At 34.7% G+C, this 24,210-nt stretch overlaps 4 protein-coding genes and 1 long non-coding RNA gene across 5 annotated transcripts; 2 read left to right on the top strand and 3 right to left on the bottom strand.

The window, feature by feature from the left end:
* Window positions 1–1,948: 1,948 nt before the first annotated feature.
* On the bottom strand, window positions 1,949–5,969 carry LOC115979645 (MDIS1-interacting receptor like kinase 2-like). The gene is made up of 2 exons (XM_031101698.1): window positions 5,414–5,969; window positions 1,949–2,349 (listed from the first exon to the last, which is right to left on the bottom strand). Exons 1-2 carry the CDS (start codon window positions 5,967–5,969, stop codon window positions 1,949–1,951), a joined length of 957 nt encoding a protein of 318 aa, XP_030957558.1.
* Window positions 5,970–8,344: 2,375 nt separating this feature from the next.
* Window positions 8,345–9,232, bottom strand: LOC115979644 (probable leucine-rich repeat receptor-like protein kinase At1g35710). Its single transcript, XM_031101697.1, has one exon. The coding sequence runs from the start codon at window positions 9,230–9,232 to the stop codon at window positions 8,345–8,347; it is 888 nt and encodes a 295-aa protein (XP_030957557.1).
* Window positions 9,233–9,471: 239 nt separating this feature from the next.
* LOC115979643 lies at window positions 9,472–10,020 on the bottom strand. Its single transcript, XM_031101696.1, has one exon. The coding sequence runs from the start codon at window positions 10,018–10,020 to the stop codon at window positions 9,472–9,474; it is 549 nt and encodes a 182-aa protein (XP_030957556.1).
* A 4,251-nt stretch (window positions 10,021–14,271) lies between these two features.
* LOC115982143 lies at window positions 14,272–17,690 on the top strand. The gene is made up of 2 exons (XR_004089518.1): window positions 14,272–14,815; window positions 17,223–17,690. It is a non-coding gene; the product is annotated as an uncharacterized LOC115982143 (long non-coding RNA).
* A 3,158-nt stretch (window positions 17,691–20,848) lies between these two features.
* Window positions 20,849–22,545, top strand: LOC115982453 (aldehyde oxidase GLOX-like). Its single transcript, XM_031105063.1, has one exon. It carries the CDS (start codon window positions 20,849–20,851, stop codon window positions 22,502–22,504), a length of 1,656 nt encoding a protein of 551 aa, XP_030960923.1. The 3' UTR covers window positions 22,505–22,545.
* Window positions 22,546–24,210: the final 1,665 nt, after the last annotated feature.

The following is a 24,210-nucleotide window of genomic DNA, read 5'->3' as shown; positions in this document are numbered from 1 at the left end:
ATTCAAAAACAAAAATTACAAATTTTGACAAACTCTACAACCATTCTCCACAGTGGATAAATTTTTAGATCACCAATTTTAATCAAATTCTTGTCTAGCTTGTAGAGACTTCTCTCAAGCCACTAATGTTTCAAATGCCAAATCAAAACTAAGCCCAACCATCTGACCCAAGTTCAAGTTATTTCCAAATATGCCAATAGGCTGCAAATGTGTTCAAAGATGGTCTTAAAACCAAATTAGAGGCCAAACAAATGAACAAAATGCACATAATCCCAAAGTAACTCCAAATATGCCAATACAAGCAAAATGCATCTAATTTCTAATAGTTTCATCTTTTTAATATCCTTTTGTACTTATTAATTTTGGAATTAGGGTTTTTTTTTTTTTTTTTTTGGTGAAAAGCGGGAAGATTTATTTAGAATCCACCTCTTTTCCCAGGACTTCATCCTTTAAATCTAATCCTAGCTTCAACATTGTCTTTAAAATAGCTATGATCGCCTCCACAAAAAGAAACAAACAATTCACCATAAATGTTTCTTGAGGCCGTAAGTAAGAAACCATTTATTAAAAACCAATAAAAATCCAATTGAAGAAAAACTCCACAAGGTCAAAAACACTAATACAACAACCAAACCTGGAATAAATTTCTAGCTACAATCTCATGGTAGGAATTGACAGAAGTAAAAGATTTCCATTTAAAGATGGGATTTTTTTTTTTTCTTTTAAAATTCTTTTGTAGATTAAAAAAAATGTTGCTAGTTGTTGGGAAGTTACGTAAGAGTACTACACACCTAAAATTCTATCATCCAAACTCTAAGACTTTTTGGACAGAAGAAAATTTTTGACAATTTCATACCACACATTCATAAAAAAATAAAAAATAAAAAAAAAAAATAAAAATAAAAAAAAAACAGGGCATTTTAAGTTTGTCTTGATAGCTTGTCCAAGTCTAGCCATGTGTTTCATACAAATTTTTGTTTTTAAACATAGCAAATCATTTTTCATGAACCTGGACAGAAATTGCGTGCTCCAAAGTATTTTTGTATTCCAATCTTCTCAGGCTTGGTTCACCTGCACCCCAAAAATCTATTGTTAAACTTGTTACAATTCTTGAGCTTAAAATACATATAGAAAAAACTACCTGGGCTGTAAAAGGATCTCAATCAATCAAAGTAGGTAATTCATGCGCAATGCTTCCCATGCCTCCACTAGTGAACCTCTTCCCTCCACTGCTACCTATTTAAATTAAGGCTCCCCATTGTAGTTCAGTTTTGCCTGTTTCCCTGGCCTTATCTTTTGAGTTTCTTTCATTTCATTCCCATTGGAAGAAATTTTCAATGCATAATTGTCTAGATGTTCAGAATCCCATTTTACATAGCCATAGGCCTAAATGAATTACTTTTGGCATGTTTTGGATAGTAACAAGGAGGGGGGAAGTCCTGTTTTTATTCCTGTCTTGTCGATGAGTTGTGTGGTCAGAAACAATGAAAGCGAGTGTGAAGATACCTATGACATTGGCAGAGAGAGACAATTGAGAACTAATTCTCTAAAACTTGATACAACATCTCAAATGGCAATCTCATATAAACATAATCAATAAGAACTGTAATAAAATAGAAGGAACCCAAAGAACATACCATGATAAGTTCGAAGCCAGTGTCCTGATTGACCTTGGCCAAATATGTTTCCCACACCTTGAGAGCTTTAGGACCACAAAAAAGAGAATGAGCTCGGCTTCCATTTGGGTTGAAGAGCTTTGGTCAACAGGCATGGAGGCTTCGACAGCAAGATGGAGGCTTGGATGGGTCGAAGATGAACAATGAAGCTGCGGAAGATGAATAGTCATGTAAATTGTGGTTTTTGAAGTATTGGCCTTATAAGTATTTAAAACTTTACATGAGGATGGAATGTATATAAGCAAAATACTATACATGAGATGTGTAAACACTTATGAAGTTTCATTTAAATTCTCGAGATCAATGAGCTCTCTTAATGTGATCATGCGCAAAGGCTTTGTGAAAGGAGATTTCCAATTTAATAGCTTCTGATAAACTTGTTGCATGGTGGGACGAGATTGTGGACTGGTGTGTAAGCATGTTAATGCTATCTTTGCCACTAAAACCACCTTCTCTGCAACTCTATTTGTAGGATGTGCAAGACGTTGATCCAATACATCTTCTAGTAGCACATCATAGGACGATAATGAGAATGATGATGATAGAAGTGATGAGATCAAATCACCCGGATGCCTTCCAATAATTGCTTCCAACGCGACTACTCCAAAACTGTAAACGTCACACTTTTCACTTACTTCACACTTTTCACTTACTTCCATTGTATGTGCAAGCTCTGAAAGTAAAATATCAGAGTTATATTCTACTTTCACCATGTAATTCAACTTACCACACAATCTTTTGGTTGTGGTACATATACTACTTCTTCAGTTTATACAAATTCGTAACATATGCTAACATATATATTGATATAGGAACAACTCTACAAGTTAAGCTGAAAGTACTAAACTCTTGAAACTATTAGAATTTCGGAATTAGGTGGGGGAGGCAACTTCTAAGGGAATTACTAGCCGATGCTAAATTTTTTAAAGGCCACATAAGAAAGTGTAGGGGAAGAACTGCATGTTCAGATTTAAGATAGCTCACATGGTGGTTCGAACCAGATTTAGAGAGTTGTGTGAGGCCGCAAAAGAAGTAAGAGAGCTTTGTGTTCAAAGACCACCGTCGATGGTGGCAGTGGCAAGCAACATTGAAGGGGCTTACAGAGTTTCAGTCATGCATGTCGAGCCAATAGAGAGATACAACTCAGAGAGAGTAAAAGTGAATTACAAAATGTTGATTTTTTTAATTACCATGCGGCAGTTTGTGTGGAAGTCCAGGTGGCATAAAAATAATATTTTAATTTAGCCGTTAGTCATGTCAGTATTTTCCATCCATCATTTAATGGTAAGAACTATTTAGACACAATGCCAAAAGGTTAGGATCCAAATTGACACATAACCTAAAAGTTAGGGACCAAATATATAATTTACCCAAAAAGATTTGAAAATATTTCCGTAGGTTCAGTGTATTCCAAAATCCAATTATTGATAAGTATATATTTTGCAAGTGACAGGTCCCAACCGAGCTCTAACTCAAGTGGCACTTCCTCCACCCCAAATAATGGAATGGAGAATGAGATCATGAGTTAAGACCCAGCCCTAATTCCCTTAGGGGCAATACTTTTTTATTTTTTAGAGAGAGCATGGGTGGGTCTATATGTCATCTTACAAACTTTGCGTTGAACCCAGGCCGTATAAGAAATAATTATCCAGTTTGAAAGAATTGTACAATTAGAAAACAAAGCTTCAGGAAGTAAAATGTGATTCTCTAACCATGAATTATTTGGCGGTATTAATGCACAATTAACTTCATCTAAAAGGATTCCAAAAAAAAGAAAAAAGAAAAGGAAAAAGACTTTAGTCAAATAGATTAAAATCTTAACTAAATTTAAGCATAACCTTTTATTTTCTTATTGTACTTGTGATTATGATCACAAATAAAAAAGAATGATGTGACTGTATAAAATATCATAGATTGCAACTACCAAATTCCTCAATGCCAATCAAGATGCTACAAAAAAATATTTTTCGTCAATAAATTAGCAGAATACTCTAATTATTAATTGAACCTCTTAAACATAATTATTTTTTTTAAGAGATAATTACAACATGCTGCTAACCCTACAACTCAAACCATTTCCTCCCTAAATTCCCAAGCACTTTATACATGGAGAAGTATCAATTCAGCTACAAGGCCTTTGGCTCTGAAACATAATTATTAATCGAACCTATAGTTCAAATTGTGACAACTATACATCACATTATGTAGTGTGACGAATTTCGATAAGGCCTCTTTGAAGGCAAACAATGAATAACATTAATACAAACATAATCAAAACGTGAATTGTATAAAAGAAATTATATATATATATATATATAAATTATAAAAATACATACATAAAAATTATATTTATTATAAAGTTGGAATATATTCAATTAATAACCAATTTAATGATTACTATTTTTTTAGAAATTTAATGATTACTTATGTAATAATATTTAAAACTAAGTAAATAAGTCAAATTAACTTTATAACATACACATTCAAATTGATTAAACTCAAAAGTGATAATACATGATATCTGAGCCAAAATAACAGGGATCAAATTGACTGTTACCAAAATGTAGGAATCAAATTTATCGTGATCCCAAAATGTAGAGACCAAAATGGTGTTTTTACCTACATGATATATGAACCAAAATAATAATTTTGTGTCATCATCTTTCCTAATCAACTCCATCTAAGTCAGTGTTATTATGATGTTCATCATCTTGCAAAATTATGTTTTCATTGACATTTTCTTCATTATTATCGACATTTACCATTTTTTTTTCTAATAAATTTTTGTTTATTTTTTTTCTTGGAATTCTAACTTTTTAGACTTATAACAATAATAAAAAATAATTATATTTTTATTTAATACATTATTCATAGTATAGAAAAGAAATTTGCAAATATGAAAGTGAATTGTCATGTGTATAGTCCTAATTTTGTAGGAGAAAGAGAAGAGGGGGAAAAAAACTCATGGACAAGTTATTTTATTAGACTCAATTAAATTTCCCAGTAATATTTTGTTTAAAAAAAGTCTAAGAACTTGGTTTCCCAATAATCGTGTTAAAAAAAGTATAACAAGTTGTTTAAATCAAAAAAAAAAAACCACAAATTTTAACCCAAAAAAAAAAATCATTTTAAACCTACATGACTACGCATCGTACGTAAGATTTACAAATATTATAAGACTTATAAAATACACACTTATGTATTAGAGGATTTATGAGCACTTACGATACAAAATTTTTTGTACACGATAAGATACACATCGTACGATGCATACTGCATATCGTACGATACTAACGACTATGAATATGACTAGAGATACAATATTTACATAATTAATGATTTAAAATACTTTGATGATTCATGAACACTTACGATACGAAATTTTTTTACACTATACAATACACATCGTACGATACTGACAACTATAAATACGACTAGAGACACAAATATTTCACATAATTAGTGATTTAAATTGCTATAATTGGTACTAAAAAAAGAGGTGTTAGAAAGTCTATGTAAAAGCTAAAAGTCTTGTAGCTAAACTAACATCTTCTAATGTTTCCAACTGAAATGCCTAGAGTTCAAATTCCCCCACCCTTGATTATCAATTTATCTAAAGCAAGAAAAAAAAAAAAGAAGAAGAAAGTCTATGTATAAGTGATGTTACTTCAATCATAACTTGTCATATTAGCTATTGTGAAAATTTTAATGTTGCCAACATTACTTAAATAACATACCTGGAGCAGTGTATCCAAAGGTACCAGAAAACGAAGTCCAATAAGATGTTTCAGAACTCATAATCCTAGCCATGCCAAAGTCAGAGACATGAGATTCATATTCTGAATCTAGTAGAACATTCTTGCTTAATATATCACGATGAGTTATTGTACTGGAGCAGTCATGATGCATATAAGACAGAGCACTTGCCACAACTTTAACAACATTTACCCTCTTAACCCAATCAAACTCCAGTGCTAGTTCATCATTGTTTGATATCTTTTCCAAGCTCCCACCATCCAAGAATTGATAAAATAAAAGCAAGTGTCGTGAATGTGAGCAAAAACCATGAAGCTTTACAATGTTGCGGTGTCGTATTTCAATTAGACTACGTATCTCACTAGTGAAAGCTTTTAGATTGACCTCACTATCTTCTGAGAGTGGGTGAAGTTTCTTTACAGCAACAACTTGACTTCTAGACAATTCAGCTTTATAAACAATTCCATGGCCACCTACACCAATAATATGTTTGTCATCAAAATCCTCCGTTGCTTCAATAATTTTTTCATAAACCATTTTCCATCATAGCTCCATATTGCAAACATATTTTGATGTTCTTCTTCTTTTGGCTTAATTTCTGTCTTCATCTTTCTTGAGCGAATATATAATGTGATTCCAACAATGATAAATATAAGTAAGACAATGCCCAAAAGGATGAAAATCAGTGTCATAACTTTATTCCACTTTTTAACAAGAGGATTGTGGCTAATTGTAGAAGGGCAAGCTTTTAATCCAGTGGCGTAGCCACACAAGCCCTTATTATTTCTAAATACTTTTATAGGTGCCTCATGAAATGCATTGAAATTTGGAATAGGCCCCTCCAGTTTGTTGTACGACAAATCAATGGAGGTCAAGCCTAAAAATTGATCAAAATTGGATGGAATATTGCCAGAGAGTGCATTGTGGGAAAGATTCAAGAATTCTAACTTTTTCAAATCTCCAAGTTGTTGTGGTATCTCTCCCATTAGAAGATTTTTGCTAAGATCAAGATTTTGGAGATATTGCAAATTGCCAATTTGAAGTGGGCTGTATTTGCTTAATTTATTGTTGCTCAAATTCAAGACCAATAGGTTTGTACAATTCCCTAGTTCGGGAATCAAGCCGCTTAGACTATTTTTGGCAAGATTAAGATGCATTAGATTTGATAGCATCCCAAAATTGTAAGGAATGTGTCCAAAAATTTTGTTATTGGCTAGATTAAGCTCTAACAAAAATGTTAGCTTACCTAATTCCATTGGAATCTCTCTATATAGCTTATTTGAGGAAAGGTCAAGCCAATGTAATTTACTTGCATCTCCAAGCTTTGGAGATATTCTACCTTAAATATCATTGTTAGAGATTTTCAAGCTTGTCAAGTTTTGATATTGCCCCCAATTAGTTGAAAGTTCACCATAAAATTTATTATAACTCAACTCCATGTAATCTAAGTGTGGGTACACTCCAAAATTGTCTCCTATACTTCCAGTAAGTTGATTTCCTTGAAGCCGGACTCTAAAAAGGCTAGTGCAATTTCTCAATGATTTTGGTATTGAACCAATAAAATGATTATCGCTTGCGGTGAATTTCTCAAGCAATCCATCAAGGCACACATTTTCAGGCAAATGACCGGTGAATTGGTTGTACAATAAAGAAAATATTTTTAAGTGAGTGAGATTGTTCATTTCAAAAAAAATAGAAACACTTAGCGTATTTGTGACCAATGACAAAGGTATGAGTTTGGTTAAGTTTCCAAAAGAAGCAGGGATGGTACCTGTGAGATTGTTTCTTGATAACTCAAGGTCAGTCAGAGAGCTTAACATTCCTAATTCTTGAGGGATGGAACTAGAAAGTTGGTTTGTATAAAGAGATAGAGTGGTTAGGTTGTTTATGTTTCCAAGAGAAGCAGGGATGGTACTTTTAGATTGTTTATTAATAAGTCAAGGTCAGTCAAAGAACTTAGCATTCCTAATTCTTGAGGGATGGAACCAGAAAGTTAATTTCTAAAAAGATATAGAGTGGTTAGGTTACTTAAGTTCCCAAGAAAAGCAAGGATGGTACCTGTGAGACTGTTTATCGATAAATCAAGGACAATAAGAGATCTTAGCATTCCTAATTCATAAGGGATGGAACCTGAAAGTTGGTTCGAATGAAGATATAGAGTGGTTAGCCTGCTTAAGTTTCCAAGAGAAGCAGGGATGGTACCTGTGAGACTGTTTATTGATAACTCAATTTCAATAAGAGATCTTAGAGCCTGTTTGGGTAAGCTTTTTTCATCACTCAATTTCCGTCACTCATCACTAATCACTCATAACTCATCACTTATTTTTTCACACTCATTTGGCAACATCACTTTTATTTTCATCACTCAATTTTTTCACACTATTCATGGGTCCCACACCTGTCAGCCAGTACAGTTTTTTTTTTTTTTTTTAAGTACCCAACTCACCGAAGCTAATATTAAAAAAAATAAAAAACCGAACAGCCAACCCAGGAAAGAAAAAGAAAAAAAAACTACTGAACGGCCAACCCAGGAAAAGAAAAAAAAAAAAAAAGCCAACGCCAACCCAAAAAAAAAAAAAAAACTAAACGGCCAACCCAGGAAAAGAAAAAAACAAAAAAACAAACAACCAACGTTAACCCAAAAAAAAAAAGTAAAAAGGTGGTCAAAAGTTACGGCTGTGGGTCCTCTATGTGTGTTTAATTACAATATTTTAGTTATGAGTTATGGAAACTGAAAACAGCTAAAAATTATTTTCAGTTTCCATAACTCATAACTCAAAAATCAGAGAATTGAGTGATGGAAACAGAGTTATAGAAACAGAGTTATTGTTTGCCAAACAAACTTTTTACTATGGGTCCCACCATTTTTGAGTTATGAGTTATGGAAATAGAGAATTGAGTTATCAAAAAACTCAATCCAAACGGGCTCTTAGCATTCCTAATTCATGAGGGATGGAACCAGAAAGTTGATTATTATTAAAAAATAGAGTGGTTAGGTTGCTTAAGTTTCCAAGAGAAGCAGGGATGGTACCTGTGAAATTACTTTTTGATAATGCAAGGTCAGTTAGAAAACTTAGCATTCCTAATTCTTGAGGGATGGAACCAGAAAGTTGGTTCCCATAAAGATATAGAAATGTTAGGTTGCTTAAGTTTCCAAGAAAAGTAGGGATGACACCTATGAGATTATTTGACGATAAATCAAGTTCATTCAAAGAAGTTAATCCTCCTAATTCTTGAGGGATAAGGCCACTCATTCGATTTGCAGCAAGGTAAAAGATGTGAAGACTTGTCAATTGGCCTATTTCAGAAGGAATTCTCCCAGCGAATTGATTATAAGAAAGGTTTAGAACTGAGAGTTTAGAGAGGTGAACAATATTTGAGGGGATGGTTCCAAATAGTGAGTTGGAAGAAAGGTCAACACTAAGTAGATTGGGGAATGATTGAAAGCTTAGATTGTGAAACGTACCTCTCAAACTGTAACTTGAAAGGTTTAGATGGGTGACGCTTCCAGACTTGTCACAATTTATTCCAACCCAATTGCAAGGATTGCTTCCAGCCCAAGAGAGCAAGAAAGGCTGTCTTTTACTTTGAAGGTTGGTTTTCCATTTTAGAAAAGCCCCTGCTTCCTTTCTTTCTTCTACTAACTTAACCTTATTATTAGTGTAAAGGAAAGGAGAAGTTACAGAGGAAACAGAAGCAGTGGATGAACAAATGAAATCAAGGATGATGACAACAAGGAGGAAGAAGACTAGAGATGAAATAAATTGGTTGAAGAGGGATTTGTTTGAAAGGGATGTCATTACGTCGGTGGATGAAGGATGAACTTTTACACTATGGTTGGAGTAGTGGATGAATGATTTCAAATGGATTGAGAGGTATTTATAGAAGGGATTGGAATATTTGGTTGGCTAAATTTTTGGTTAAATATATTTAGAGGAATCTTCTTACGTGTTTGGCTATTACCTTTTTTTTTTTTTTTTTTTTTTTTTTTTTTTTTTTTTTGAGAAACCTCCCTTCTCAGGAAGGGAGAAGAAAACAACTACTGCAAATCTTTAACAACAAAGCTGAAAACATTTGGAGGCACTTCCTCCATCCAAACTCTTAAAGGAAAAGAAAACCTAGCATCCCTAGCTAGTGCATGGGCTACATGATTGCCCTGCCGCCTTACATGGATGATAGAGGAGGACTGAAAATACCCCCTTATAGACATAAAGTCTTTTACTAAGTGGCCTGTCAATGCATTAGAAACCAACCCCGACTGCAAGCATTTCACCACTAACTCTGCATCCCCTTCAAAACAGACCCGGCTAAAGCCTAGCTCCCTTGCAAACAGAGCTGCTCTTCGTGCCGCCATCATCTCGAGGACCTCAACTGTTGCTGGCAGCCTAACCTTTTCCGACAAAGCCGCCAGCACCTGCCCTTCACAGTCGCGAAGCACCACCCCAATACCGGCTTCTTGCTCCTCCCCGAAAACCGCCCCATCAAAGTTAGCTTTTATGGAATTCTCTGTCGGGGGCTGCCACCGCACCAGGCCAACTTGCACCCCTGCAACCCGCCTCTGTTTTCCTTGCTGGAACTCAGCCAACATGGATGAGGCTAACTAAGCGATTCTTGAACAAGGCTGAGTAGCTTCATTTGAGCGCAACTTGTTTCTTCGCATCTAAATAAGCCAAGCCGACATCACAAACACCTCCATATTTTTACCTTCAACCTTCATAATACTCACGAGGTCCCACATATTCTTCACAGTTAGGTACTTATTCCTCACATCAGCACAGGAGGACTCCCACACTACACGGACCTGCACACAGTCCCAAATGGCATGGATCTCATCTTCCTGCAAACAGCCACACTAATCACACACGGAGGAATCTACCACTTTCCTTTTTTTCAGATTTTCCTTTGTTGGAAGCGCTCTTGAGCAAGCCCGCCAAATGAACACCTTCACTTTGTTAGGAACCTTCAAGTGCCATATGAATTTCCAAAAGCTTCTTACCCCATCAGAGTCGGAGCTAGAGGGCAGAGAGCTCATTTCCGTTTCACATAGCATCTGGTAACTTGTTTTAACTGAGTAAGACCCCGACCTGCACCTTAGCCATGATAAGCAGTCATCTTGGTCCGTAACAGACAAAGGAATGCTTTTGATTCTTTGAGCTTCAAAGGGCAGAAAGAGGTCATCCACAAGCTGCTCATTCCATCCTCCTCCCTCCGGCTCTAGCAGATTTGCAACTACCCAATTTTTCACCTTCTCAATTTTTGGAGAAACGACACAAGCCGAAGCCTCCCCAGGCAGCCACCTATCATTATAGATATTAATCTTTGTACCATTCCCCACTCGCCATAGCAAGCCCGATTTGACAAGCTTACTAGCCTTAACAATGCTTCTCCATGCATACGACCCCGAAACTACCTTTGCATCGAAGATTGACCCACTTGGGAAGTACTTGGCACTAAAAACCCGGTAAAAGAGGGAAGATTGATCTATTAAAAGCCTCCACACTTGCTTTGCGAGCATAGCCTCATTAAATTTTTCCAAATCCTTGAAGCCCATACCTCCTAACTCCTTTGGTTTGCACAAAGTTTCCCAATTCTTCCAATGAATCTTACGTTGGTTGCCCCGTTGACCCCACCAAAATTTCCTAATCATCATCTCAATATCGTTTAAAAGACCAGATGGGAGTTTGAAGCAACCCATTGCAAAGGTGGGAATAGCTTGAACTACCGCTTTTAGGAGCACCTCCCTACCCGCTTGAGAAAGGAGTTTTTCCTTCCAACCTTGGAGCTTATTCCATACTCTCTCTTTGATGAAATTGAGACTCGCCTTTTTATTTCTCCCCACAACCGCCGGAAGACCAAGATACTTCTCATATTCCTTCACTTCACTTACCCCCAAAGCTTCGATTATCTCAAGCTTCTTTTCCTCCGAAGTAGCCTTACTAAAGAACACGGTGGTTTTTTCTCTATTAAGCTTTTGACCGAAGGCTTTCTCATACAATACCAAGATACCTTGAATAACATCCAAATCACCCCTATTTGCTCAGCAAAATAGTAAAGTGTCGTCGGCAAAGAATAAATGAGAAATCTTAGGGCCATTTTTGCATAGAGAGAATCCCTTAATGGCTTCGGACCTGGCTGCCTGTTGCAGTTGGCAATTTAAAGCTTCAGAACAAATTAGGAATAGGTAAGGAGAGAGAGGGTCTCCTTGCCTAATACCCCTAGTTGGCCGGATATCACCCTTAGGAACTCCATTCACTAGGATTGAGTAGGACGCCGAAGATATGCAACTCATAATCAAAGCCACCCAACTCGCATTAAAGCCCATCTTCAACATTGTTGCCTCCAAGAAATTCCACTCCGCCCTAAAATGATCACGTGACAATTAAATCATTCTGTGATCTAAAAATATTCACGGATATATATTAACTCAAAAACCTCATTTACCAGATGATGATGGCGAAACCCAAGATATTGCTTACTTTTCCATATAGACCGTACTAATAAATTTAAGTCAGTAGAAACAATATTAACTATTGCTTACTTTTCCCTGTAGACCATACTAAAAATTTTTTTTTTTTTTTTTTTTTTTTTTTTTTTTTGATAGTGACCATACTAAGAAATTGATTGCAAATTATTTGGAACATGTCAACAGGAATTGTTATAAATTAATATTTATTTAATATTTTGTATAATTTTTTTTAAGTAATAATGTTGGATTTCAGTAATGACTGTGTCTAGAGAACAATGAGAGAGAGAGAGAGCGAGAGTTTATTGACTATACTCACCTTTTTTTTATGTCTGGGAGACTGGAAATTTGCACTCTAAAGGTGCCACAGATAGAATAAAATGCGTTAATACTAATTGAGTGCCCAACATTTGAAGAATGATCGTTTTTTAAAATAATTTTTATTGATTGAAATTTGAAGGCTTCATAAAAACTTGTCAACGTTAAATATACAGAGAGTGCAATTGGGTAATTATGTAAAACACCGTATAGGCCCACCTGGTCAGACATATCTGTGAAGTGTCTCATCTCTTCCTCTCATAGATATCACCCACACAGTCAGAGCTTCAACCCAGCGGCATTAATCTGACCCACCGCCATAACTCTCCTCACCGACCCATCTCACCGTAGCCAAAGGTCTCTCCCTCACAACGGACCGCCACGCCATTGATTACTCAACCCCAGCGCCATTAAAATCCTCACCCACCCATCCAAAAGCGTCTTCTACGCGCTGTCCCTCACACCGCATCACCAACCTCAGTCAATCGCATTAACCCCTTGCTCAGAATCATAATTCCATGCCCAACTACCCCTCACCGGCACGGATTGGAGTCCACCCACCCCCTCCGTTCTAAATCAAACTCACACAGTGTCAAGGGCTTGGTCAGGTAAATATTTTTAATTTTCTTAATTTCTTGTTGCAGCTTTCTTTCACATCCCAATCTAACTCAGATCAGTTCACATTAATCCAGTTTAGGGCTTATTTTTAGTCCCACATCTTCGTTCAGATGGAAGCCTCATCCTCATCCTCTTCCTCCTCCACCTCTCTCGTGTTATAACAGTGTTCAACAACACTTTTTAAACAACAATTTTCACATCATTTTAAAAAACAATTTTTGAAATTCATGACCAAACGGCTCTATTATTTTGTTTTATTAACTAATGGGTCTTTTTTAATCTATATTGTAAAGGTCTGTTATTTATTATTTTACTGAAACTGAAAATTTTTTGCTAAAAATTTGTATGTAAAGACAAAAATTTGTATGTAAAGACAAAAGCTGAAATAGTAACATGTGAATTATAAATAATATCAAAAAATATCAAAAAGTGTAGTAGGACTCATAAATAGTAGTAAAAATAAGCTGAATAATAAAATAAGTTGGCAAAATTGTACGTTTGGTATGATTAATTTTGTCAACTTATTTTACTATTCAGTTTATTTTTACTACTATTTATGGTCCATTATAATTTTTGGCACTATTTATAGATCTATTGAACTATTTCAAATTTATCTATAATATTTTCAGCAAAAAAAATTTCAGTTTCAACAAAATAAGCGAATCTCCAACAAACACTAAGGTTTGTAGTAGAAAATAGATATTTTTCTTAGTTAATTTGCTTGTCTGTATAGGAATTAATTGAACTTTTATTGGGTCTTGTTCACTAGTTTGGATTCATTTTAATTGATTAATGAATTCAGTTGAGTACTTGATTTTGCAAAGCAAAGTAGGGATTGATAAGGATTCTATGATATGAACTTCCTCAAGAAATCTAAGATTGATGGGGTGTTTGGTATTTTGATTGGGCTTTATGATCTAAGTAATTTTATTTTACTTAGATCATTCATTTTTGTGACCCATGCACAATAAATTGCTGTTTATTTTGTTTAAGATATAGGTGAGGAACCTTTAATCCCCATTGTTATGGATTTCACAATTGAACTGTTGTTTCAATTCTTTCACTGATAAAATTGGCTTTTTTCCCTGCCATGGCCTCTTTATATTGATTATTTAGAAGCTATACTGACGAATTTTTTCTCAAGTCACTTATTACTTATGTTGAGGATGGCAGCACTGAGGAGGTATGCACTCTCTAAATTATTCAACCTTGATTTGGTAAAGTCCATAATTGTATGTGATGATAGAGTTTTGTTAGTACATTCAATTAGTATATCATGTGTTATAATTTTTCAGGATTTCTTTTCATGTTATGCAATTTGACTTCAAATGTCGGTCTTATTATAGTGTCTATAAAATGGTAGAGAAACTATGTTTTTTAAGACCTTAGTCAGGTTGGTGCAGCACTCAATCTTTTCCTTTTTTTTGGTGGCCCTGATCACCATAGTTGATGGTTGTTAAGTTTTTCTCAACTGGTCAGGATTTCTGTAATTTTGATGTCACTCGCTTGAATTCTTCTTTGCGGATGGATATTTTTGATGATGGGCATTTTTGTTTGGTGAGAATCTTAGGGTTCACTGTAGTCTTCCATTGGTTAAGGGTTGTTGGACCATTTTATCACCTGATATTGGAGTCATTATTGATGCTGCGGGTTTTGAGACAATCCTTAGTTAGTTAACTTTAATTAACTTCCAAATGTAAATTTTAGGCTAGGAACATCTGTTTTGCATCAAACATGTCTACGCTAGGGGCATTGGCCCATTGGTTTTCTGTGCAAGCATGTCTAAACTAGGTCTCTGCTTATTCATTTGAATGTGAGTGTAATATTTACTATTGAGTGTTGGGGTTTCTGCACTTTCTCTAACTCTGCAGGTAGCCTATAAACTGATGGTTATGCATGAAAATGTTTGGAAGGGAAGTTTCAGTCTATTGAAAGACTAAGGGAAACCAATCAGCAGAAAGCTGCTGTTTATCATGTCAGACAGGTGATTATAAGTAGAAATCTTGGACTGAATCATTTATGCTCCTTAGGCAGAATAATTTTTCTTATAAGGTGTCATACTTTTGTTTTTCTCTTAGATTCTAGTTGATTCATGCTGTTAAACCTGTATAATAGTAAATAATTTTCAACAGAACCTAAATGGATCAAAAACAGGTGGATCTGTTGATATGATGTAGGTAGTTTCTTGTATTAGTTGTAACCAAATTATGACTCTGTCCTTTGGGTCAAAAGGCACCTCTGCCCTTGGGGTGGTGTCCTAATTGGTAAGTTCAGGAGTTCAAGTCTCATGGATTGTGTGAGTTGCTTATGTATATAAGCATGTATTGATTTGATGCTGCTTCACCATTATTCTAAGAGTGCTTTTACTAGGAGGAAAAGAATGAGAATGGAAGAATGAATAGCAAATGTAAGATGGATTGCCATTTCACTAGTTTGGTATAAATGGAAGGAGGTAGAGGGGGATGGATTGGCATTCTTCACTTAGGCCTACCAATTTTTAACTCCTACAATGTTGGGATGAAAGGACAGATAATATTATGCCTAAACCTAAATAGCTCGATAAAGATTACTGAAGATAATTTTTTTTTTTTTAAATTAAATAGAAATTTAAGCTTGACAAAGATAATTTCAAATAATGATATGATAGAAATTTAAGCTTAACCAAGATAATTTTGAATATGGATATATTTATCAAAAATAAAAAATTTGAATAAGAATATAATAGAAATTTTACAAAAGATTATTTTCATCCTTCACTTTTCCATCCATCATAAAGGTTTACTAGAGACTTGTATTGGGATTTTTTTTTTTTTTTTTTTGATAATGGGAAATTGAAATCTTTCCTTTGTGTTCTTCATCCTTCTCATGCTTTTTTCCCCTCACTTTTACATCATTCCTACCAAACACAGCCAAAAGATTATGAGGTCTGGACTTGTAGTTGATGATCCTTTAATCTCAAGAGTAGCAGTGGTAAGTGCCACTGTTTGGCACAACATGGAAAAGGTTGATCAATACATTTAGTTGTGCAAATGTCCTGAGTGACCATTTTAACTTTCTATGGGAGGCTGCAAATTGTAATTCTAGAGAACTCTCTATTAATGAGATTTTTCAAAATTTATATTCAAGATGCTTAGATGAGAATGTATCAATCAATTTTCATTTGCTTAAGTAGAATTTGGATTGGCAATTTTGTCTGTTTTCTCTGGTGTAAGATATACTTAAGAATTTTCAAATAGTCCTACCTTACAAAATTTTCCAACCTATTGTGAAAACTATGAGATCACCGGTTCATATTCTTTATATTTCTTAGGACTTTCTGTACTGGCGCCCCCTTTTCCCTTAGAGGATGGTTTATTTTACTTTATCAAAAAAAAAAACTTGTCTAATGTTCAATTAACATTTAACAGTGAGTCCCATATTAGTACTGTGTTTCCAGTCAATATCAGAGACTCAATAGAAACCTAAGCTTTGTTAAGTTAAAAAAAAAACAAAAAATCAGGAAAATAAATTTTTTATTTATGGTGGTGTGTGCCATTATGTTGAAAATGGTGTAGTGAATGATGCATGGACTATGTTGCTGGTGAGTTTTCCACAAACAAAAGAGGCAGGGGGGGAGGAAAACACCGAAGTTACTTTACCTTTTTCTGAGGGAAGTTTTTATCTTAATATCTAATTCTTGATGATAGAAGCCCATCTTTCTATTAACTGCTGCAGCAATGAACCATGATGATTAGAGTTTCATAGACTCAAAATTTTGTTGGATCTTCCTTGATAAGATGAACCACAATTAACATGCCTTCCTACATTTTTTGTGTGTATGTATTATTGACATTTTATTAGATAGGACATTAGGATTCTTTCATTTTTTTTTTTTTTAACAAAGTTTCTCTCCAAACTAGTTTAGAGAGAAACTCTTCAAACTTCTCATATATTTCTTTTTTGGGTGTGAATTTTGAAAATCTAACTGTTAAATTTCATATTCTTTATGTTCTTAACATGCATATCAAATTTCGTTCAAACCGGATATTATTTACTATTTGATCAATTAACTTATTTTTTATATACAACTCTAGATTACAAAAACTTGAAATTATAACATTTATTTGATTACATAGCAATTGATTTTTTATTTTCTTGAAATTTTGTAAGCATTAAGGATGTAATAAAAACATGAAATCTAACGGTTAGATTTTCAAAATTCACACTCGATATAAATATATATGATGAGTTTGTAGGGTTTCTCTCCAAACTAGTTTGGAGAGAAACTTTGTTGTTTTTTTTTTTTCTCACAAGTTAGTGCCCTAAGGCCATGAATCAATAATGCAGTTTACAAGAATTTAGAAGTTGAAATGCTAATAATTATCTCCTCTTTTTTACCTACTCTATGCCAGGTTGTGAATGATGATGATGATGATGATGATGATGATGTCAGCAGAGATGTCGCCGATGAGAATGATGATTCGTCAAATATGATGGTGGATGTACTAGAGTCCGAATTAAATTTGAACCCTGTAAATATGCAAATGACCCTAGGCCAAAGGGGGCAGACGAAATAGAAGATGGATGGGTCCAGGTTGCAGGAAGACGGAGAAGGGGTAAAGGAAATTAGGTTGAAACAATGGTAGTACTCTTTCGATACAAATAATATCTCGTCTATTTATTTTCATTTGCTTCTTGTTTCCCTCCAACAGTATAAAGTTGTCTTATTGTAAAAGTTTTGGTTTTCCAATTCTTGAGAATATGTTAGATGAGGTTTTTCTTTGTGCATACATGTTTGGATGCCTTGTGTGAACTCTTTAAGAACCCTGTAAACCATAGGCGATGCATATCAGATTATCCTCGTATGCTATTTTGATTGAGTATTATCTGGCAATGTGTATCGATGGAATTTGGCTCCTCTACTAATACATCAGGACCTTGCTATAGAAGCCATCCTAAATCCTAATCAAGCAACTTCCCTTTTCTTTTGCTTTCCAATTTGAAAATAAACCAGGCTGGTTGGACAACTTATAACCAATCCTAGTTTTCTTTCCAAAATAAGCTGTTGTGTTCGGATTGAAAGGCTGAAGAGCCTGTGATTTAAGTGTTTGAGCGAACCATAATTATCATTATATTAATCCAAGGTATTATTTTTATTTGACACGTTTTGAAAACAAAAGTTATCTAATTTCGATTTCTTTCATCCCAATTTGGAATTCTCAGCCCACCCCTGTGAATTAAGGTAAAGGAGCAGAACAAGGTACTGGTGGTATCACTGTTCAAGATAGAGCGGCAGTGCTTAGTTGGTTTGCTTTCAGACTAAATGCAACAATTGTCACATGACATTATGTATGTTATCATATACAAGAAATAAAATTTTTAACTATAAAGTAGACTTGAAACGGCAAGAATCGTATTATGTGTGTTGAGACTTTCACCTGACATTGTATTAATCCTTTCTATTGTATGCTATCATAAACAAGAAATAAAATCTTAACCGTAAAGTAGGCTTGAAATAGAAAGGATCTTGTTATATGTTGAATAATGCAATTATGCAGTAACTAAAATCTCAACCGTAACTATTTATATACCAAAATGAACTAATACACAAGCAAACATGTAAATAACACAATGCAGATTTCTAGATGATTAATGGTTATCTAATTCTACTAAAAACTGTGATCTTATGGTTGAGGAACTCTCATCTGCACCATCCCTCTCTCTACAATTTCTAAACAGTATTATCTTCTTTTGTGGAATAAATATCATTTCTAGCCATTAATGGTGCCTAGGCAAATATTTAGCCCATTGTTATATAGCCTACAATTTCTGAACTTGAGAAGGAAATGAGCATTATTTCAGCTGCATATATTTAGCTTTAAGAAGTATATACTATTTCCTTTTAACCTTTTGGAAAAAAAAAAAAAAAAAAAACCAAAAATAAAAGTATCATATTTCTTGAGCTTATGATGCACTTTGTCAATAACAATCCTTAAACCTCTTCTTTTTCTTTTCTTTTAAGCCATATATTACCAGTTTACCACTAATACCTGTAATGGTTTTCAATGGGCCTAACTTTCACGTTACTTTTGTCTACGGTGCCTGTTTCAAGGTTTTCACCCTATCCGTAGTATATTATATAATATAAATCTATCCTAAGTTTTTTTTTTTTTTTTTTTTTGGATGAACAAGAATTTTATTCACAAAATAAAGACAAAATTACAAAGAGGAAACAAGAGCCTCATCCTTGATGATAAGCTCAAAACAAGGAGAGCCAAAACCAATATCAAAAGACCCAAAAACATTGTTCAAAAATGACCACTTAGCTAGAGAGTGAGCAGCTTTATTTGCCCCCCCTCCCCTGAGGGATCTAGGTAACATGACAACCAGGGATAAGCGAAATCAGGTTGAGAATTTCACTGCAAATACCTCTAATTTTCCAAGAAACCTTTTTGCAAGAAGGTGCTAGTACGTTGACATAGTCTTTTGAGTCATTCTCCACGATCATAGCAGCTGCTTCAAGTCTTTTTGGTAAGCTTAAGGCCCATTTATTAAGCATTTAGGGGCTAGTGGTTACATAATGGTTTTCAATGTGGGCTTTCTTTCTTTCTTTCTTTTTTCTACCTTCTTTCATTTCTTTTCTTTTCTTTCTTCTTCTTTCTTTTTTGTTTTTGTTCTTCCGTTAAGGATTATTTTTTTCTTTTGAGGCCCAAGATAGGTTTTAGAAGATAATTATCTTGATAAACCATATATAAATAAAGGATCATGCTAAGGAGTACCCTTAGAACAATGGTTAACAATCCATTTTAGGAAAGTTTTCACACCATTTTTATGAAAAATGAAAAAAACTATCAAAATATTAATTTTTTTTTCTTATAAAAACTTTTTTTAAATAGATTGTTAACCATTACCTTAAAAGTATCCGTTAGTATTTCTCATAAATAAATGGGATATTTTGATTTGCCTAGTAGTAGTGTACATTTAACCAAAGGAAAATCATAATAAAATGTTCTTATACATATATAGTAATTTTATGGCATAATCAAAATGACAGGCACATGTAATTCACCTTCATCCATATTAACTAAAATAAGTGTTCCTCCTTAGAAAGCCCTCTTCGCCATATAAAGACCTCCGTATGTGGGTGCAAACTTGCCTCCCATATTTGACAAAGTTTATTTATGCTCCCAATTTAAAAAGAGAGTTCTAGCTAGCCATAATTAACATTGTATTAATCATTAGTCCTCAATTTAAAATTGATTTATTTTATAGTTCAAATTAATTATTTTAAATTAAAGGTGTAGTTTACATTATGAGAGTCAAACAAAATCTAAATTGTAAGATAAACTTAAAATGCAGAGGATCCTATGACATGATGAATAACGTGATTTTGTAGTAAATTTCTTATCACTCCCGTAACCTATTTGCATACCAAAATAAATTAATACAAAAAAATTGGAGCAAATCAATAAAACAATGCAGATTATACGAGATATATATATATATATATATATATATATGGTTAACATTATACTAGATATATGATTAACGGTAAACAACTATTGAATGTGATTGTAATTGTAGAGGAGCTCTTTCCATTTCCTCTAACTTTCTCTGTGTGTTGGGAGTTAATGATGGAGATTATCAGTATTCATTTTCTTTTGTGGAATAAATCCCACTTCTACTGAATGCTGCCAAAGCATTTAGCCATTGTTATGCGCCCCTAAAGTTTCTGAACTTGCCAAGGAAATGAGCATTATTTCAGCCGCATATATGTTAAATATCATATTTCTTGAGCTTATGATGCACTTCTTGATTGAAACTTTTTAGCTGCCAAATAGTCCCTGAAAAGATTAACTCTGCTTCCTCGGTTAATTGTTATATATTCAGTATCTAAATGCTTATTATATACATATCAATAATCACATTTCCTTCACTGTTCTATCAACCTCACTGCACCAACTCTTTCACAAACCAGAAACTTCAACCATAGCCCACCAACACTTATCTTTCTCTTCTATTACTTGCCACATTAACAATGTCAACCGGCAATATGATCACCTTCTTCCTAACTTTGGTCTCATACATTGTCTATAACACCTTGGTTTTTTGTCAAACACTTCCTCCAAGTACTGGCCGCCAAGGCGAGTGGCATCTTTTGCATGCATCCATAGGTATATCTGCTATGCACATGCAAGTCTTACATGACAACAAACTCATCATGTTTGATCGCACCGATTTTGGCCAGTCTAACCTCTCACTCCCTAATGGCCTTTGCCGGTATGACTCCCAAGACACTGCACTCGAAATCGATTGCACTGCTCACTCTGTCCTCTACGATATTGACACCAATACTTTCCGACCTCTTATGGTTCAGACTGACACTTGGTGCTCTTCTGGGGCTGTTCTTCCAAACGGAACCTTCATCCAAATCGGTGGCTTCAACGATGGTGACCATGTTGTTCGGTCATTCACTCCTTGCATCGATGAATATTGTGATTGGATTGAGTTTCCAAATTACTTAATTGAAAGAAGATGGTATGCAAGTAATCAAATACTACCAAATGGTCGTATTATTATTGTTGGAGGGAGAAGACAATTCAATTATGAGTTTTACCCTCAAATGTACTCTTCATCTTTAGGCCTTTTCAGGCTGAGTTTTCTAGCTGAAACTTCGGATCAAAGTGAAAACAATTTGTACCCATTTCTACACCTTTTACCAGACGGAAACTTATTCGTTTTCGCTAATACAAGATCGATATTACTCGATTACAACAACAACCGCGTTTTGAAAGAGTATCCTCGTATTCCCGGCAATGATCCTCGCAACTATCCGAGCTCAGGCTCATCAGTATTGCTCCCTCTTGATGAAAACTTACCCAATGTTGTAGCTGAAATCATGGTCTGTGGTGGTGCACCACAAGATGGCTTCAGTCGTGCTGCACATGGGAGCTATGGACAAGCGCTTTCAACGTGTGGAAGGCTAAATGTTAGTGATGAAAACCCTACTTGGGTGATGGAAGACATGCCAATAGCAAGAGTCATGGGTGACATGTTGCTCCTACCTACAGGAGATGTCCTTATAATCAATGGTGCAAGGCAAGGCACCGCCGGATGGGAAAAAGGTCATGCCCCGGTAAGAGCCCCCGTCCTCTATCGCCTTTCTCAGCCCCCCAACGGGCGGTTCTCATTCATGGCCACCTCCCCAAAACCAAGATTATACCATTCCTCGGCTGTTTTAGTGCCCGATGGACGGGTTATAGTAGGCGGTAGCAATCCACATATGTATTATAACTTCACTGGAATTGAGTTCCCCACTGATCTAAGCTTAGAGGCCTTTTCGCCACCCTATTTAGCGGAGCAGTACGGGGTGGTTAGGCCGAGAATTCTGACTCAAAACGAGGTTTTAGGGTATGGGGAGTTTTCCGCGTTGGTGTTCACGGTGCCAGAGTACTTTTCAATAAAGTTTTTGTCTGTAAGGCTAATTGCTCCATCGTTCACAACACATTCATTCTCTATGAATCAGAGAATGGTGGTGTTGAAATTGATTGGGGCAACGCGTGTGGCACCAAATACGTTTGAAGTGACAGTGAGAGGGCCATCGACGGCTGAGATTGCGCCGCAGGGGTATTATATGTTGTTTGTGGTGCATGCTGAGATACCAAGTTCTGGTGTGTGGGTGAAGGTGCAGTAATGAAGGGGAATGTAGTTGTGGTGGTGGTGGTGGCAGCGGCGGCGGCGGCGCTCTCTTATCCTGAAAATGTTTAGTTTAGTTTTGCACTTTAGCTTAATGCATGCTTGCTCCCTTATTTATGTACTTCAGAAAAAGGGGTTGGAAGGAAGGTGTGTGATTACTTAATTATAGTTAGAATTTAGTTTTATCAAAGTTGAATGGTGTGTTTTGAACTTTTGCTTTAAATAAAGCAATAGTAGTTGAAAAAAAAAAAAAAAATCCAATGCACTGTATACATATAATGTTTTCTATTTCAAACCAAGTGTCCTTTTTCTTTTCTTTTCCATATGTCCACACGTATTACATGGTGTACATAAACAATATAGATTCAAAGGGAGTGTTGAGGAAATTATGGCCCCAAAAACACTATTTGGGGTTAAGGTTATAAATGAGTCAAGCTTTGTCCAATATTAAATGTTTAATTTTGGCTCGACGATAAATTTAACATGTTCAAGTTTGACTAATCAAGTCTATAAACAATGTATGAGCTTGAGCTTGTTAGAGAGTCTAATAACTTGAGCTCAACTTAGTTTGGCTTGATTCATTAGTCAAGTCAAGCTCGAGCTCAAACTCAAGCATAATATCAAACTCTTGAGATCAAGATTCTATACAAGTAAGATATGTAGTGTTTTGTCACTTATGAGCCGACCCTAGTAATAGGCGTAGCCCCATTGGTTCTATACCGGCCATTTTTGGATGTTGTAGTGGCGATTTATAATGGTTGGTGCAAATCTATTTTTAGTGTAGCATCACTTGTATTTTTTTGAAAAAAGCTAAAAGTTTTACTAATTTTACTACAAAAATTATTACAAGTATGCATGACAAAGAATGTCATAGTAACATATCAATAACATAATAAATAAATTTCTATATTTTTTTGTGTTGTGTTTAAAATTTGACACATCTATTTGTAAAGCCTATAAATTAAAGGTGAAATATCCATAGCATTACTCCATTTGTTTTGTATTTAAAAACTGAAAATTTGATTTGTAAATTTGATTCTATTATACATCAAAAAATGAAATTATTACTCGAAAGAGGTAAAAAAGTGAAATTATTATACACCCTAGAAAAACTCATGCAATTCATGCATATTCCATACAGACCAAGGTAACACAAATAATAGTCTTTGTAAGATTATGTGATGGTGGCAATACGTACCTACACCTAGCTAGATGATATCAAATTTCTCAATTTAAAAAATAAAAATAACTAATTGGTCAATATTTTCAATTTAATATGGTATGAAAGTAATAAATGACTAAATTTTAAAATTAAATAAAAAATAAATAAAAAAAGGTTATGACTCTGGCATGAAATTCCTAATGTATAACATCCAATAATTGGCGCATCATGCTGTTAAAGAAAACATCAATTACGATATAGACTTATAGAGTAGACACTACGGATTAACTAATTAAATCTAACAATTTAAAACTTTTTAAAAGATATATTCTCTTTTTTACCTACCCAAAAAAAAAAAAAAACTGCATATAATGAGAAGCCTTGACCTTCAAATTAATACGGCTGGTAACGTTTTGGCTCATAGAATATTACGTATTTTGTCTCCAACTTCTTTAATGGCTTCCAAGATATATGGCTGTTTCCTATATAACTAGTCAAGCTTTAAAAAAGTCGTATACAATTTGTTTATCTATAACACCTAC

The sequence above is a fragment of the Quercus lobata genome, chromosome 3, assembly GCF_001633185.2.
Source record: "Quercus lobata isolate SW786 chromosome 3, ValleyOak3.0 Primary Assembly, whole genome shotgun sequence".
Lineage (NCBI taxonomy): Eukaryota > Viridiplantae > Streptophyta > Magnoliopsida > Fagales > Fagaceae > Quercus > Quercus lobata.
This window is presented reverse-complemented; position numbering and strand designations above follow the sequence as displayed.